General features: G+C 38.4%; 3 protein-coding genes across 3 annotated transcripts in view; 1 reads left to right on the forward strand and 2 right to left on the reverse strand.

Annotated features, from left to right (window-relative positions):
- LOC134818419 (kynurenine 3-monooxygenase-like) overlaps positions 1-17,195 on the forward strand; it is a 927,626-nt gene that overhangs the window by 504,131 nt on the left and 406,300 nt on the right. The window lies entirely within an intron of this gene.
- On the reverse strand, positions 10-10,425 carry LOC134818190 (polycomb group RING finger protein 6-like). Its single transcript, XM_063827631.1, has 8 exons — positions 10,322-10,425; positions 7,121-7,217; positions 3,039-3,148; positions 2,768-2,901; positions 2,404-2,499; positions 2,052-2,126; positions 1,780-1,863; positions 10-1,183 (listed from the first exon to the last, which is right to left on the reverse strand). The coding sequence occupies exons 1-8, from the start codon at positions 10,416-10,418 to the stop codon at positions 608-610; spliced, it is 1,269 nt and encodes a 422-aa protein (XP_063683701.1). The 5' UTR covers positions 10,419-10,425; the 3' UTR covers positions 10-607.
- Positions 11,979-13,526, reverse strand: LOC134818748 (zinc finger protein 710-like). The gene is made up of 2 exons (XM_063828394.1): positions 12,982-13,526; positions 11,979-12,660 (listed from the first exon to the last, which is right to left on the reverse strand). Exons 1-2 carry the CDS (start codon positions 13,524-13,526, stop codon positions 11,979-11,981), a joined length of 1,227 nt encoding a protein of 408 aa, XP_063684464.1.

Below are 17,195 nucleotides of genomic sequence, written 5' to 3' on the forward strand. Positions count from 1 at the left end.
AAGATTAAACCATAAAAAACATGTTGCACTGCATGCAAAATTTCACAACCTCGAGAATCTAAAGTCCATATAAAAAGTAAACTCGAGGAGCAAAAGAATCTGAAAATAGTGCTGACCTAACCTATAATGTAGGTTTCTACTTCCTGTCACAAAACCTACTACCTCAGAATAAAAGTCAGTCAAATAAGAATCTAGATCCATGCAGCATGTAACTGAGAAATCTCTTCTTCTTTATATTGAACAGCTTTCTTTATCAAACAAAATTCCTCATTCTAAACAAACCAAAGGCTAATGCACCAAGTCGGAATTTAGCACGTAGTCTTTGTAAAAGAGTTTAGCACGTAGTCTTTGTAAAAGAGTTTAGGTACTAAAAGAGTTTAAATCAGTCTGTGGTATCATAAATCAATCATAAATCTCAATTTGATGATCAGCTAAAATGAAATTCCGAATTCGACTCTGCTCTTGCCTCTTTCGGTCTTTCACATAGAGTTCGAACTAAATTGCGGGTGGGTCTTTCTGTTTATTCTTTCATTTCTTCTGATAAGATTGTTCAAGTATGATAAATCGAATCTTACTCATTCATCACACGTATGCCTTCCTTTAAGTTCTACCGTGGCCTAACAGCACGCTGCAATTTAACAACAGATCCTTTAGGACGACCATCCTGCCCTCTCTTCTGGGCACTGGAAGGCTGCTGAATAACAATAGTGTTTCTTTTCGGTCCACCATTATACGGTTTGATAGGCAGAATAACCCTGGAAGGGTGCTTCACAAGCCCTTGTGGAATGGTGCTATGAGGGATGGTTAACGGAGGTTTAGAAGAATTCTGGATTATGATAGACTTCTTGACGACTGGGGACTTCGTGAAAACGACAGGTTTTCTCCCGCTAGCAGGTTTGTTGATGATCACATGACGAGGTGCAAGAGGAGCTCCTGTTTTTGGTGCTGGTGCAGCATATGCTCCTGGACCCGTTCTGACCTTTCCAATAACTCCCGGGGTTCGCTTGACAGACCTGGCCGCTGTTTTACCCTTACCTCGGCCCCTAGTTAAACAAGTCACGTGACTGCTAGGAGCAGGTTGGGTAAGAGTCAGGGAAAGGGAAACGTCTTCAGTGGGTGCTTCTTTCTCGGCGGAGCTTTTCAGGGTTCCACGAAAACGATATGTCAGAGCTAGAACTGCTTGCTGAAAGGATGTTTGTAAGGATCATGCGTTTTAATTAAGTCGATGTAATATCAGTAGTTTTCTGTGCTGTTAATTTATAATTTGAGAACATTAGGAATGACATCTCCCGAGTTAATATCGCCATAAGCTATGTATTCAAGTACAATTTTAGAGAAACACAAACAAACAAGTACAAATTATCGACACTAGGCCGCGAAAATCGAGGGAAACAAAAGTCAATCTGACAAGGATTATGACGCGCGCAAATGCGCGCGACGATTATGCTATAGTGAAGGATAACAACTGCGCTATCTCTCCTGGCTAGGCATTGAATTTTGTGGCCAAATTTTAAGTTTCTGAGGCACAACGTGGGCGAAGCGGGCTGCTTTCTTAAAAGTCTATCGGAACCCAACACTGAGTTGATAAACTAGCTCTGAAGTTGACACACTCTAAGGTCCACAATAATATTCCTATCAGATAAATTACACATTCGGCAATAACCAATCACGCGTTAATTTGAAAATTGAAAATAACTTACAATCATTAAAAACTGACTGTACACAACACTTTGTACATTATATATACACGAGCAGAGATGTTAATAACATTTGTCTCACCTTCACAAGGCCAAGTTTTATCCTTGATAAGAGTCCAAGTGTAACATCCTCGTCAAGCAGGTAATCTCCATACAGTATATCCACCTGGGTGGGGACATATCTTTGTTATAAATGTTGTTAAAACCTCCCCACATGTGTAAAGGATAACAGAAAAGTGACTTCCTGAAATACAAAGAATGTCTTCTCATAGTTTGTTTTCCCCAATTGAACTGTTCAAGCAAATAGAAATTCTACAGCTAAACTTAAAACTAATATAAATAATTAATACTTACATCAGGGGCGTTTTGTATAGCTAGGACTCGAGTCCTCTCCCAAGCTTTCTGTGACTTTGCATCGTCAAACTGCGGCTGAGATAGTATAACTTGTTAACTTAAACTTAAATAGATCGTATAACTTGTTTTACAAAATTCCCAAAGAATGAAACCCTACATGTACAAATGAGAGTTAATTCTGAGATCATAATGATCTTCTCAATATTTAGAGACATATTTATATACTATTTCAATTTCCAAAATGCAGCTGTAGCTATTTCAATATGGCTAAAACTCTGGGGGAAGTAGTTAGTCCACAGGAGATCAACAAAAGCTATTAACAAAAAGAACCATTAAAGTAACATTTTCTCACCACGTCAAATCCAAGAGAGAGACGTTGTCTGATAAACTCCTTCAAGTGTAGAACAGTGAGATCAGAGGGAAATCGTATCATGTGACCGGGATATCTCTGCGGAGATATACATCTTGTGTTAGAGATATGTATCTTGAGTTAGAGAGGGAGTCCGAGGTCAATTTTGAGATCTTTTGGTATGTTGTAGAGCTCGGTCTAAATTTGCAAATACCTTTGTCCTCACCAAAAAAAATTTCCGGTCCGGTGTGTCAAATTTTGAATTTAACATGTAATTCTATTGTTTGGGATATGTATCTCGAGAAAATGCCTGTCTACCAAATAAGGAAACATTTTAAAGGCCCTAAAATAATATGACGATGATAACCTTGATTCGCATGGTGGAGGCAGCTGTGTTCCGTTCATGTTGTAACATCACATAAACAGGCAGACCAGCTTGGCGGTACAGAGCTCGTTTCTTGGGAGTTAGGAATGTAGATTCTATCGGTTCAACTGTATCGGCTGGAGGAGAAATGCATGTAAGCGGATTACAAAGTTTCAATTTAAAATGAAGAAAATGAATAGATTGCTGTCAGCATGCAGTATACAGTTTATTCTATTTATTCATTTAATGATAGCGGAAAATTAAGATAACCAACCTTCCTCACGTTCACCCCTAGAAGCGTAGAACTGTTTGCGTGAAGCACGTTCTGTTTCCGCGAACCCTGGCACAACCTTGTTTATCAGATCTTGAAGCTGGTTATCTGACCTGCACAGTGCAAGTTATTGGTTATTTTAATCTGGTCAGCGCTAAAAGGGTGACTCTTGAGTCATCCTGCAGGTGCATCTGTACTGTATTTGAATATATTTCAATTATTTACGAAACAAATATATTTATTATTATCGTGGGACGTAGTGCAAAACCGTCATAATAATAAACAGTACAAAACTGCGTTACTATACATTGTAATTTGTACAGTATAATATAATGAGCTACAAAACATATGTAAGTTTATTAGTTTATCTTGGTATGGGAGTGTTGAGTGTAAAGACATCTCAATGTTACATTCAGAAAATAGGTTATCAGTGCTTAAGGGGGCAGCGGCATGGGGGGGGGGGGGTCTTTATGAAATTTCTCTCGAAATTGATTTTATAGTTGTTTCTGATAGAGGGGAGTGATATCTATCTGCTGCTTTTGGTCCCATGGAAAAATATTGTTCCTAGCCGAATTTATTGCCGGTCAAAGGTCAGCGTTAATGTGTAATTGTATTGCGCGAGCGATTTTCAATCGCGCGCCCTGGAAATCGAGTCTAAAATTCTATCTTCTCCTACATTTTTTGAGCAATCACCTTGAAACTTTCAGGATATGTTCTAAGGACCATTTAGAATATTCCATTCGATCAGAATTTTAAGATAGGCCTTAAAAAATTTTTTATTCGATTTTGAAAATCTTGGACCTGGAAAAATCGTCAAAAAACTAGATCAAAGTAGATACTTTAGCTCCTCTTTCCCATATTAATCTGCCTCTCTCTAATCACTAATGACTAATCTCTTGACTCTTTTAAGCTTGAAGTGTTTCTTAATGTGATTCCCGCCCAACCATGAAGGAGTGGCGACCTAGAATTAGGGCAGCCATCCCATGGAAAATGCATGCACAAGGCATGTGTAACGGCCTTATTCAATTAGTTCGAAATTACTACATATGAACTTTAAAAAGTAATACTTGTGTTTGATGTCGTTTAATTTTTTTTGTGAACATTTTTATAAAATTTTTTATAAAATTTTTTTTTTGCTTTATAAAGCAATTTTCGACAAAAAATTATAGGTCAACATTTCAAAAAGGGGGCGGCGACCGCCTCCATCGCCACCCCCTGGGCACGCCCCTGAGGTGTATCTATCAAGCTTCTCAAAGCTTTTGGATCACTTGGGGCACGCTATCGAAAACCTTGACAACGATTATGAGTTGTTCATAACAGGTGATTTCAACCTACCTCAGGTTGACTGGGGATCGCTTCAGATCCACAGCGGTGGGACATCAGAATCAAATTTATCGGCCCAACGCTTGTTAAACTTTATGTCAACCTACCTTCTCAGTCAAATGGTCAACGTGCCTACCAGAGGAAACAACATTTTGGACCTGGTTTTCTGTAACAATGACCGACTGATATCGGATGTTAAAACTGAAGCAACCGATATATCTGATCACGATATGGTCAGCGTCCTACTCTCCTTCAACCCTGGTGTGATGGAGGAGGCCCATGCTACATATCTTGATGAAATGAACTTTCGAGCATTAGATTTCAATCAATCTGATTTTCCCCAACTGAATAAGGTTTTTGAAGCTATTGATTGGGATGAACTGAGAGATGCTGGTACGTTCGAGGAATTTCCTGCCAAGTTCACGGATAAAGTACTAAACACGTGCATATCGAACATTCCCAAGAAACGACCTCCATAAGGCAAGCCTAAGCTCTACAACTCTCTCAGAAGACGGAAGTCTAAGCTTAAAACTCGTCTCTCCGCAGCAAGGTGCGCCGGTGACAATGCCCGAATCAAGAAACTTGAAGACGAGATCGGGCTGGTGTGCTATGAGATAAAGGAGGCCATAGTCAACCATCTCGACCAAGGTGAGAGGAGAGCGGTGGAGCGGATCAAAAGTAACCCCAAATATTTCTTCTCCTATGCCAAATCATTCTCCAAAGTGAAACACAACATCTCTACCCTCCTGAACGACAATAAGGAACTAGTCACTGAACGGAAAGAACTCGCCAACATCCTTCAACAACAGTTCTGCTCCGTTTTCAGCGACCCTACCTGTCCCGACACAGCAGTCCCTACATTTGCGGTACCACCCCTTATCAGTAGAGACAATGACATTGTGTTAACACCTGATAGTATCATGGAAGCTATATCTGAAATTAAGCTAGACTCTGCCCCTGGACCCGATGGAATACCAGCTATTCTTCTCAAAAGGTGTGCTACCAGCCTTAGTGTCCCGATTTATCTTATGTGGTCAGAGTCCATGTCATCTGGTATAGTGCCAAGCTTCTACAAGACGGGTTATGTTTCGCCACTATTCAAGAAAGGCAGTAGATGTGAAGCTGGAAACTACAGACCTGTCACTTTGACCTCCCACATTGTAAAAGTGTATGAAAGAGTGGTAAGGAAACATATGGTGGAGTATTTGGAAGCCAACAGTCTCTTGACCGATAAGCAGCATGGTTTCAGAGCGAATAGGAGCTGCTTGACTCAAATGCTCGGCCATTTTGACGACATCTACGAAGGGTTTACTCGTGGTGAAGATACAGATTCTATATATCTGGATTACGCTAAGGCGTTCGATAAAGTCGACTTAAATCTTCTCATTCACAAGCTGAGAAAATATGGGTTTCATGGCAAGCTCATAGAGTGGATAAAGTCCTTTCTCTTTGATCGCGAACAAGTCGTGGTGCTTAATGGAGTTCACTCGGTTATCGCAAAGGTTTTAAGTGGTGTTCCCCAGGGAAGCGTTTTGGGGCCGCTTCTCTTTATCTTGTTCATCAATGATCTAGAACAAGTAGTGGACTCATCTAGGGTGAGTTTTTTCGCCGATGATACTAGAGTCTCCAAACAGATTGGCTGTTTTGAAGACTGTCAGTTGTTACAAGAAGATATCTATAAGATTCTTGACTGGTCACGTAGCAACAACATGAAGCTTCACGAGCAGAAGTTCGAGCTGTTAAATCACCTCCATAACAGTAAGAGCTCATTCCCCGAACTACCCTTCTTTGCCGAAACACTGCGTTACAAAGTATCCAGTCAGGACATACTTTATCCTGTCGAAAACGTCCGAGATCTTGGAGTTATGGTTTCAAGTGATCTTAGCTGGTCGACACACATCGGCAACATGGTACCCAAAGCAAGGAGCACACTATCTTGGGTATTCAGTGTGTTCAAAACTCGCGACAAGACCGTAATGATTACTCTCTACAAGTCACTAGTAAGAAGCTTACTAGAGTATTGCTGCCCACTCTGGAGCCCTACCAAGGTGACTGAAATACAGCTGATAGAGGGGGTGCAAAGAACTTTCACCAGTCGTATTGGCGGTCTTCAACATCTCAACTATTGGGAAAGACTCGTACAGCTTAAATGATGTCTCTACAGCGCAGACGGGAGAGGTATATCATCCTGATGATGTGGAAGATTCTCCATAATGTGGTACCAAACTGCTGTGATATCAAATTCAAGGTGACCCCAAGACACGGGGATGTAGCTGTCATACCCTCATTGTCAAAGTCAAGTTCCTTACGCAACCAGTCACTGTACGACAGGTCTTTTGCAGTTCAAGGACCGAAGCTGTGGAACAAAGTGCCTCACACAGTAAAGGCTGATTCATCCTTTGACATGTTTAAGTGTAGTTTGTCGAACTTTCTTGCTTTGATACCGGACAACCCTCCGGTCGCCGGCTACAGCTGCAGTTGGTCAAACTCACTGGTCGACTACTTGCCATCCAGGTGCAGTGGTCAGATATCTGATGACCCTTCCGGCTCCACGGATGAACTCAACGAAGTAACGAAGTAAGTATCTGTAGGTATGCGAGAAGTCCCCCCCCCCCCCCCCCCCCCCCCCCCCCCCCCCCCCCCCCCCCCCCCCCCCGCCCCCCCCCCCCCCCCCCCCCCCCCCCCCCCCCCCCCCCCCCCCCCCCCCCCCCCCCCCCCCCCCCCCCCCCCCCCCCCCCCCCCCCGGCCCCCCGTTTACTTACTTGAGTGTTTTAGTAGGCTCAGTAGGATTAACAGAAATTCCACATTGGGGACATGAAGAATTCTTTATAAATTCCTTCACTATACAGCCTTTACAAACTGAAACAAAGTCTACAATTAAAAGCAGGCCTGGGAACAGAGTTAGAATTTAAATATCATATAAAAAAACATACAGGGTGGGCCAAAAGTCAGTACCCATACGTTGGCCTTAATAGCTCCGCCGTGTTTTATATTTGAGAGCTGTTGCTTTGCAGATGGCATACTGTACTTACTGGTTCGAGGATTCCGTCGTCAAAATTTGAAAATTCGAATATTTTAGACCACGCCCATTCAATATTAAAACACCTATATTTTTTTCTCTAAACATGCTGAACGCCTGATTTTTTCAGAGACGGTAGATTATCAAATGTTGCATATGATCTGAAAACATGAGGAAAAAAGGATTAGAAATGACGAAGTTATCAAGCATTTTCTGTATCTCGTTAAAAATATTGACTGGGTGATTATGTGACACCGTGACACGACACCTTAATTCGGCACCCTTAACAATTCCCATAATGTTTAACGGGGTAGTTAACGGGGGAACCTTAGGTAAACCAATCACCTGATCACACGTAATGAATACCTAAACTCGTTATGCTTCATATCTCGGTCATCTGAGAAGCTACAGTTCTAATTCTTTCAGGACAAACGTAATTCGAATGGCCAAACACAATTCAATAACATTTAGCTTGATCCGACTATCCAAACTATCAAATAAATGTGAAAATGAACCTCCATTTGAAAAAAATGAACGCGAATATTTTTAGAGTTGACAAATTCCTCGAACCAGTGGTGGTACTAAGTCATACCAGAAAGAAGTATTTAAATTGGGCACTCAGTGACTGAGCTATAAAGGCCAACGTATGGGTACTGACTTTTGGCCCACATAAGAAAACATTTTTGTCGTAAAACTAAGATGTCAGACCAAATTTTAGAGTTCTACAGAACTGATCATTATATAAAATTATTATAAATTATAAATTATTATAAATTTGACCAAAACCCATAATCATGGGTAGAGTGGACCGCTGCCAGTGTCTCTCTTTCCCAAACAAAAGGAAATGATATTAATTTGATTGACCGTTCTCAAATGCAAAATGATACCGAGAATGAAATCGGTCGCTCGCTTTTCCCATTCATTCACGGCTTACGAATTGTAATAAGTTTCGATTGATTACATCAATCAGATGCTGTAAAAATCTCTTTGGGTTGCGTTCGGGTCGATACCTAGTATTTCGGGGTAAGGGTGGTAGTTATTACTTATTGAATTAGCTGAAGTTTATTGAAACTTTATTGCCGAGTACAGCTGCCTTCGGGTAGTTCTTTTTAATGTATTACAATTGTAAATGAATGGGAAAAGCGAGCGACCGATTTCATTCTCGGTATCATTTTGCATTTGAGAACGGTCAATCAAATTAATATCATTTCCTTTTGTTTGGGAAAGAGAGACACTGGCAGCGGTCCACTCTACCCATGATTATGGGTTTTGGTCAAATATCATCTATTTTTGATTATAATGTCAGGGTACTTTAATTTTATATAGTTGAAATACAAAATATAAACTGATATCTTCATCAATAAGGAAGAAGTTTCAACGATTTCGAAATTTTTCCTTTAAAAACTTTTTCTTGTGTTTAGGTAAGCATATCAGTCGATCACTGACTGAATATGCCACTTTATACTCATTCAAGTTGGCATTAAATTCATATATAATGACATTAAACTGTCGTGGCAAAGCAGAATTTGTTGGAAATCACGAATGAGCAAAATTCTCACCTTTCGCAAGTGCAAACTTTGAGCGGTCGTTGCGTGCGCATCCAATACTGAATCGCCGTAAATTTGTTCATGTTGGTGTTTTATATATAGTTTGATAAGCTTGCAAAGTTTCAATGTATTTCAAAAAGAACTGTAATCACAACGGCACTCTATAGTTGACAGAAAATGACGAAAACAGCAATTTTCAGTGATTTTAGCAATTTTCTATCAATTTGGGCGTGTCCCCACGTGTGCAACTTTTCGATTTTCAACTTTAAAACTAGCCTAATGCACAATTTATACCTATAGGAAGCAGAACTGAGCTCCACAACCCAAGGCATGGCCCAACACCAGAGAATACTAAATCGCAAAATTGACGTTTTTATAAAATAATTCTTCAAAAAAGCACAAACTTCAATGACGAATATTTTTATGAAGGAGCAAGGTAGAATAACTTTCCGGTAGATTTTGAGAATGCTTAAACAATTATCTAACTTCAATATGTCCTCAAATCTTGAATAAAATTAATTCTTAATGGTGTAAAATCGATTTTAAAAGTGATTACTTTGTCAAAAATCAAGTTTTTAAAACGGTTAACTTGATGACGTCATCAAGGGGTGTTCATGACGTCAAATAATTTTTTTATACAATGTAAACTAAAGTGTAAATAATTATTCGCAAGACCTGTGGTCGGAAATGGCTATATCTTTTATACTTTTGAATCTATGGACACTTAAATACAGGCTATAATTTACTGGCAAAGCGTCTATCCCTGAATATATATGTATGTATATCTGTATGTATATGTCCCGACAATCTGTTGTAAAACAGGGGTTCTAGAAAACCCATTTCCCGATGCTCCTGAAACTTGAAACTTTTTTTACAGTCGATTTGGTCAACGTCTAGACGCCCTGCAAAATTTCAGATCTCTAACACAATTTTAACATGGTTTTTAAAGCACCTGAATATGGTGATTTTGGGTTTTTTACCGAATTTCGTATAACATGCTGGCGCGTATTTTGCGCAAATTTCTCAAAAACCTTCACATAACTATTTCTTATTCCTGTCATATTTAAAATTAAATTAGAATGTTTTGAACTTAAATATACCTGCTGAACTACTTTCGATGAGTCTTAATGCTTGAAAAACAATAAAGGGGTATACTAGTAAAGGGGGTAAATAGTAAAGGGGTTAAATAGTAAAGGGGGTAAATAGTAAAGGGGGTAAATAGTAAAGGGGGTAAATAGTAAAGGGGGTAAATAGTAAAGGGGGTAAATAGTAAAGGGGGTAAATAGTAAAGGGGGTAAATAGTAAAGAGGGTAAATAGTATTGTGAATATAAGAGGCACGGTCATGCTTGCCAGCATTGTGATTATAAATTATTATAAATTAAAACCAAATGCTTACAAGTGTGCATGCATTCGGAGATTGCGGTGGCGTTAACCATGTATCCTTTACACAGAGAACACGTGATATAATCGTTGAGGTCTCGGAGTTTTACCATTATGTAACTGAATTGTAGGTTAGGTTTGCTGTTGTTGTTTGTGTAACATTGGGTGTTACAAGTTACATAAATATAGAAATTGTCACAATGTGGTCGTTATGTAAATATATGTAAGTATCATTCATAATGATTACATACTAAGATTATTTGAAAAGAGGTATTATTGTATATAATTGTAATAGTTTTCTGGATTTGCAATAATTAGAATTTCAACTGACACCGATAATAATCATACACTATGAATAGTATTAGTAAGGGCCCATCAGTTACAGATTTAGTGTAAACAATTAATCGACTGATCCAAAAAAATTGGAGTTTACAACAGATAATAACTTAATAATGATATATAATACATTTACACTGTCAATGTTTAGAAAACCAAATACAGATCTTGCAACATCAGCAGGAACAAACAGTACGGAAACAGTGGCGGAAAAGCTACACACTTGAACGTAAAATCACAATTTGTGTCACAAACTGCAAATCATTTCCAAGGTAGTTTGCAAATCGTTTAACTAAATACAGTGCATTTAAATAATATGTTGCACACCTTGATATTTAAAGTAATTAATATAAGAAATTCTACTCAGATCCACTACAAAACACCCCATCAAACTATATATCACAAGAATCATACTGTTCAGATAAAGAAAACACTTCCCGAAAGACGGCTTAGGGGTCGTTCACATATTAAGTAATCAGCCGAGTGGGGAAGGGGGGGGGGGTTTCCAAATGATTACGCTAGTGTAATTTTGACACAAAAAGTGATTACACTAGCGTAATCATTTGGAAAAAAGTGATTACGTAATAATATGTGAACGACCCTTTAAATAACAGCTATCGTTATACTACGTATAACTTAAAGCTGTGTAATTTAATTAGCTCCAAAATTCTAATCATGCCAAAACGTGGCATCACAAGAATTTCACATGATAAATATAAGAATAAAATTAACATTAAGTTTGCATTGATACCTTGAAAAATAGATTTAACTTCATTTACAGTCAGGTAACTGACTAGTGGTACCATAGGACCGTTACAAGTTCATTTTGTCAATAATGCATTGACATAAATTTAAATTGTTTATTTTCATCGGAGTATCACTGCTGTCTGGTTATTAAACAGACGTAATTATTATCAGAAGAACAAATTTGAATAAGAAGTAACAAAAAACTTACATTTGTCTAATTTACCCATGTCTTTTTTATTTTCCTTATTTCATTATCGACACGGACAAAACAGACAAAAACTCCACTATTTGGGTATAATGATGGCTCTTCTCAGTCCTTAAGATAAGATGCAAAATTGCTTGATGATTTGATATTTTTAAAACAAAATCTGAAGGAAAAGAATGGTAATTTCACGGTTTTATGGGTCACAATATCTTTGAATCGGTAGAAATTATGTAGAAGTCATGTTCAGATGTGAGACGTGAGTGTAGATCTCTGCTTTGAGGAGTGAGTAGAGTTTGTCTGAAAACGATCAAACAAGCACTGTTGCAGTGCAACGATCCAGCAAGAGCAATGTGCAATTACTTTCAAACAGGTTGTCAAAAGAGAACTATTGACTGTGTTCGTCCTTGTAAACTGTTTCTTCCACGATCCAATCATCTGCAGGTATTGGAGCTTCAATCAGTTCAGCCATCTCCTCCAACGACCAAATCGGGTTTTCAGGATCATCAAGAGTCTGCATATCTTTAGCGCTATTGACATCTTGGTGTCCGTCTGACGGTGGCATCAGATCAAACTTGCTTTCCATCTCCCCCTGGTGAAACTTCATCTGATGAAACTTGATGGCATCGTATGATAGGAAGAGAGCAGAGCAGAAGCTGCACACATACGAGTGTGTTCTCTCATAGTGCTTGTCAAGAAGATAACGAGTGTTGAAGACTTTGTTGCAGAACGAACACTGGTAAACCGTTTTGTCTCCATGATCATCATCCGGGATTTTGGTGGTACTTGAAGTTGGTTGGACGTCAGTCAACGTGTTGCCATCGGAAACAATAAGGCTTGCCGTGAAATCTGGACCAGATTCTGAGCTCATCCTTCGAGCAATTTCTTTGCTGATGTCAACTGATTCAGGATTAGCGGTGCTGGTCAGTGTCTGCAGAAGATTTCCGATGTCGTTGTCAGTTTGGTTGTGTAAAAGAAGATGCCGATCAAATGTCATTCTATGTTTCACTGCCTTGTGACAGACCGGACAAACGTTGACCTCCTTCCATTTATGTTTTGTAGTCATGTGCCTGATGAGTTCAGTTTTTGTGGAACATTTAAACGTACATCTGCTGCAAAAGAAAACCCCCAAGTTATTTTTTGGCAAGTGGAACATCTTTAGGTGACTTTTGTACGCTGATTGACATTTCAAGACTTTGTTACAGATTTTACACTTGTACCTGACACCTTCGTGGATGGATAAAACATGGTTTCTCAAATTTTTGATGGTTGAAAATACCTTGGAACAATAGTAGCACTTGAATGCACCGTCACACTCATGCTTGACTCTCACATGGTTGTAGAGAGACCACGGGTACCCAAACAACTTTGAACACTTCAGACACTGATACTTTTTTACATTTAGATGTTGAACATTGATGTGTTCCTCCATGGTGTGTTTCCTGGCAAATTGTTTTCCACAATATTTGCACCGGTTACTTCCCATGTTGTTGTGAATGAACTTGATGTGTTGCGTAAGATTGTCGTGTCTCGTAAATGTAGATGGACAATAAGGACATTGAACAGTAGTGGAAACATGAACACTTTCTTTGTGACGACGCAAGTTAAAGTTTCTGGAGTATTTAAGACCACATATGTCACACACAAAACGACTGGACACGTTGTTTTTCCGGCCCATTTTCTTTTTCTGGTGAGTTATTTCAGCAATTTGAATATTAGTTTTATTGCCATGAGAATCAAATACAGTCTCTGTTGTTGAAGAGATAACCATACTGGAATTTGCCGAGGCACCATTGCCCCCATCGTCGTTAGAGACAGAATTTCCAGTATTTGGTACAATGACCCATACAACATGATCCTCTGTAGTATTTTGTTCTTCTGCGTTGTCTTGTAGTGACTCCATCCCTACCCATGTTGAAACATCTTCCTCCATCATACTAATAACCTATAAATATAAAACTGTTTATAAATTTAATTATATTAAGGACTCAAATATTATGATCAATTATCTACTGTTTTTATTAACAATCGTTTGACAAACCAACAAAATTTTGACTTCAGTTTGCAACGCAAAGTGGTGTGCCGTGTGTGTGGGTAATTTCTGATTGGGACAATACAAACAGTGTTAAAACAACAATTTTCACTGAACTATTATATTGAGAAGTAAAATAAGAAGCAAAAAGAGACAATAAAACTAAATTTGTCAATAAATAAATGTAAAATTACAATATAATATATATAATGTAAAAGAAATGTGTATTTATCTTAAATACTAAATAAAAACATGGGATGATAAAAGCATCTCTGAACTTGACTAAGTTAATAAAGAACAGTACATTACTGGAAATGGAGATTCAACTTGATAAATCGAAGGACGTTTTTAAAATTCATAAGCTCAACAAAATGAGTATTTCTGTCTCTTACACCAAGCACACCATCACTCACTGTACTGTCGGATAAAATAATTGAAAATGGGATACCTTTTAGATCATTTTCTTCACAAATTTGGTCAATAGGTGAGCAGTCACTAAATTCAAATCTGATGTTTTCTCGTTGAAAAATAGTAAGCAACTCATCAAGTATTTTATGAACATCAGTTTGAATTAAAGGGTCAACAATAATACTTGCTTGAATAGGAGCAAACTTGTGATGAAGTTTGAGATACTCATACCCATCTACTGAAGCAACTGAGTCCTCCAGAAATGTATTCATACAAGCCATTGTTGATCTCATGTTACAGATAAGATCCATTTTAAATTTGTCAATACTAACTGACTCAATCCATGTCCGTTCAATGGAAAATGCAGTGTCATTGCTTTCGTGTGGCAGAGGGTCATATAGAATGTCATAACATTTGGGCTGAATTTTCTGACTCAAGTTTAAAGGTCTATTTATAAACATTTTCCACCATGACTTGCTTGTTTGATGAATTTCGTGAATTTTAACATCTGCATCATTACTAGCTTTAAGGAACGAGACATACACTGTATCCATTCCATTTTTTCCAATGTTGGATTTCTCTAGCTTTTGAGCAAAAATTCCAATGCTATTTGAAGGTTCTCTGAATAACCGTAAGGTCAGCTGATTGCCTGAGTTCAAAATATCAGTAAACACTCTTAGATTACAGAAAGGGAAGTTCCCTGTGACAGGAGTCTGTGAAACAAGCTTTGTGTTTGTACCAAACAAATGGGATTCATATAATTGACTTTCAATGTTTTTCTGTAGGCAAGCAAGAAAAGAAGGGGAAAGTCCAGACAAAACTCGAGACATATCAGTTCATTTCCTGAAATACTACTTGTCAGACATTCTCATTAATAACTTGTTGACATTATAATTAAGATTAATATTGTGATGAGCGTTAGCTGACGTTTCATATGAACGTTCCAAGATAACAGAGTGTATAATCTTAAGATTGATGGTAGTCATGTACACATGAAAACGAGGCGACCGCTTGTGACTCGACTAGTTATATACAATATGATTTCTGATATGATTTATTAACATTATTATATTGATCTGCTAATTTATACTTGTTGGTAGCCATGAAGAGCCAAACTAGTCATGACTACCATCAATCCAAAGATGAATATTGTAGAATACAAACTTGAAGCACTGTTTTTGCAATTTCTGTTATCACATTTCTCAGCAAATGTATGTTCGCAACCGTTATGAAAGTAGACTATAGACAGAATGAGCTAGATATGTGCTGCCCATTCATCAGTCACCCAATACATCACATTTGTAACAAAAGACTGGTTCATGCTCCTTAGTATAAATCATCAACATACGTATTTTGTTACTATGGACGAAATGGGTGTGTCCACTCACCAAAAATCAAAAGACATCAGGCATTGTCGACATTTCGGCTGCATGCCTTGATCATCTAAGACAAATGTTGAAATTACATTTTACATAGCTGATTCAGTGGCGGGGCATAAAGAAGGGCCCTTAAATCGTCGTTTAAATGTGGGACAATTTTGAAAAACTGAACGCTTTGCTCTGGACACACACTTTTTTAGAGATTTGCCGGTGTATCCTCGAAAATCACCTAATTTATACAATTTTAGGGAGGGGCACTAAAAGGGGAGGGGGTGCCAACAGGGGGGCCCTTTTTTGGCGGTGGGTGCCAACAGGCAACGTTACACCACTGAGCTGATTGTTTTTATACATACGGCATACCTAAAACTCCTCAAGAATGACCGACTCAAGAGCGAAATTTAAAAAATATTATGTGTGTGCTAGAACCGTTGGAACCAAATATGGGGTGATGTATAATAATTCATAATTCATTAGATTTGTATTGTATTCCTATGTTACTTATAAAGCGTATGTTATTGCCCACGTTAAGGGGCCTGTTAATAATTAATTAAATTATTAGCTATTTTATATTTAATAATAATAATTACTTATAGAATATAATTCGATAAATACATTTGTGTAAGGAAAATATTCAAGCAATATACACATATAACTTTAGCAATGCTTACTGTCTGACTATTTACTTTGCTTTATTTTAAGATACAAATTAAAGTAAAATCGTAAAACATACCCGGAGAAAAGATTAAAGTGCATACAATTAGAGTACATACAATTCTTTGCATATAGGATGGCAATCAGTCTGTTCCCGAAAGACTTCAATGTGCAGTTAGAGTTATAAATCATGTAGCGCTCGATTTACAGTTCGTAGTAGAAACGTGATCTAACAATATACATATATCAGCGATGGTTATTGCCCAGCTATAATGTTGGACATCCCCCGCCCCAAATAAAACACCAATACAATAATTGCAATAAAATAGTAGAAATTTGAATGTGAATGGTGAATGAAAGACCAGCTATTATATACTGTACTGTATACATGATACAGAAAATAAATAAATAAAAAGTACACAACATGAATTTTCATTGAGTGTTGAGCCCATGGCCATCGTAAACATTTTATGATACAAAATTTCAACTATAGTCAACAGTTTATTGATTTCGAATTAGCAGTAATCAGTATTTAAATATTTTCAGTACGGTCGGTCTGCCGCATGATGTCAATCCATCAAGATCGTAGATTCACGATGTCAATCCTTCGCAACTCGGCGAGGCCCAGTGGTGTATTTTTCCGATTTACAGAAGTGATTGCGAGAAGAATTATTTGTGGTTGCGAGAAAAAATATTTGATGTGCGGCACGGCCTAGTAGTGCATCGCGCTGCACCGAGATCGTTGCTCTACTGAGCAAAAATAATAATTCGCACGGCGCGTCGAAGCGGCGCACAGGAAAACTATAGTAATAGTGCAAAAACTGCTGCTAACTGCTGCTCACTTTGACCATTGTTAATGGTCTGGCCCGGCGCGCGCTACTTCGTAGCACTTGCCATCGGGCAACATTTCGAGAAGAAAGCAGCGCGCGCTACTTCGAAGAAATGTTTGACATACGTTGCATGCCACTTTTCGCGCGCGAAATCAAAAAATTTAGACGGGTAACATCCGTCAACTGCTCACTGCTGTTCACTGCTGTTCACTGCTGCTCACTGTGCATGCTGCTATGTGCTATGGGCGCGCGCGTGCAGCAGCAGTGAGCAGCAGTGAGCATCAGTTAGCCTGAGGTCTCCAAGT

This window comes from Bolinopsis microptera, chromosome 7 (genome assembly GCF_026151205.1).
Source record: "Bolinopsis microptera isolate Bmic1 chromosome 7, MBARI_Bmic_1.0, whole genome shotgun sequence".
Classification (NCBI taxonomy): domain Eukaryota; kingdom Metazoa; phylum Ctenophora; class Tentaculata; order Lobata; family Bolinopsidae; genus Bolinopsis; species Bolinopsis microptera.

Bases quoted from the DNA above. Each gene is read 5' to 3' on its own strand.
- LOC134818748 (XM_063828394.1), bottom strand. From the start codon at position 13,526: ATGATGGAGGAAGATGTTTCAACATGGGTAGGGATGGAGTCACTACAA. The intron at 12,661-12,981 runs GTATCAGTGTCT...TGAACTCATCAG, and splicing joins CAACATCTAAATGTAAAAAA to GCACATGACTACAAAACATA.
- LOC134818190 (XM_063827631.1), bottom strand. From the start codon at position 10,418: ATGGTAAAACTCCGAGACCTCAACGATTATATCACGTGTTCTCTGTGT. The intron at 1,864-2,051 runs GTAAGTATTAAT...GTCCCCACCCAG, and splicing joins CTATACAAAACGCCCCTGAT to GTGGATATACTGTATGGAGA. The intron at 1,184-1,779 runs GTGAGACAAATG...ACATCCTTTCAG, and splicing joins TAAAACTTGGCCTTGTGAAG to CAAGCAGTTCTAGCTCTGAC.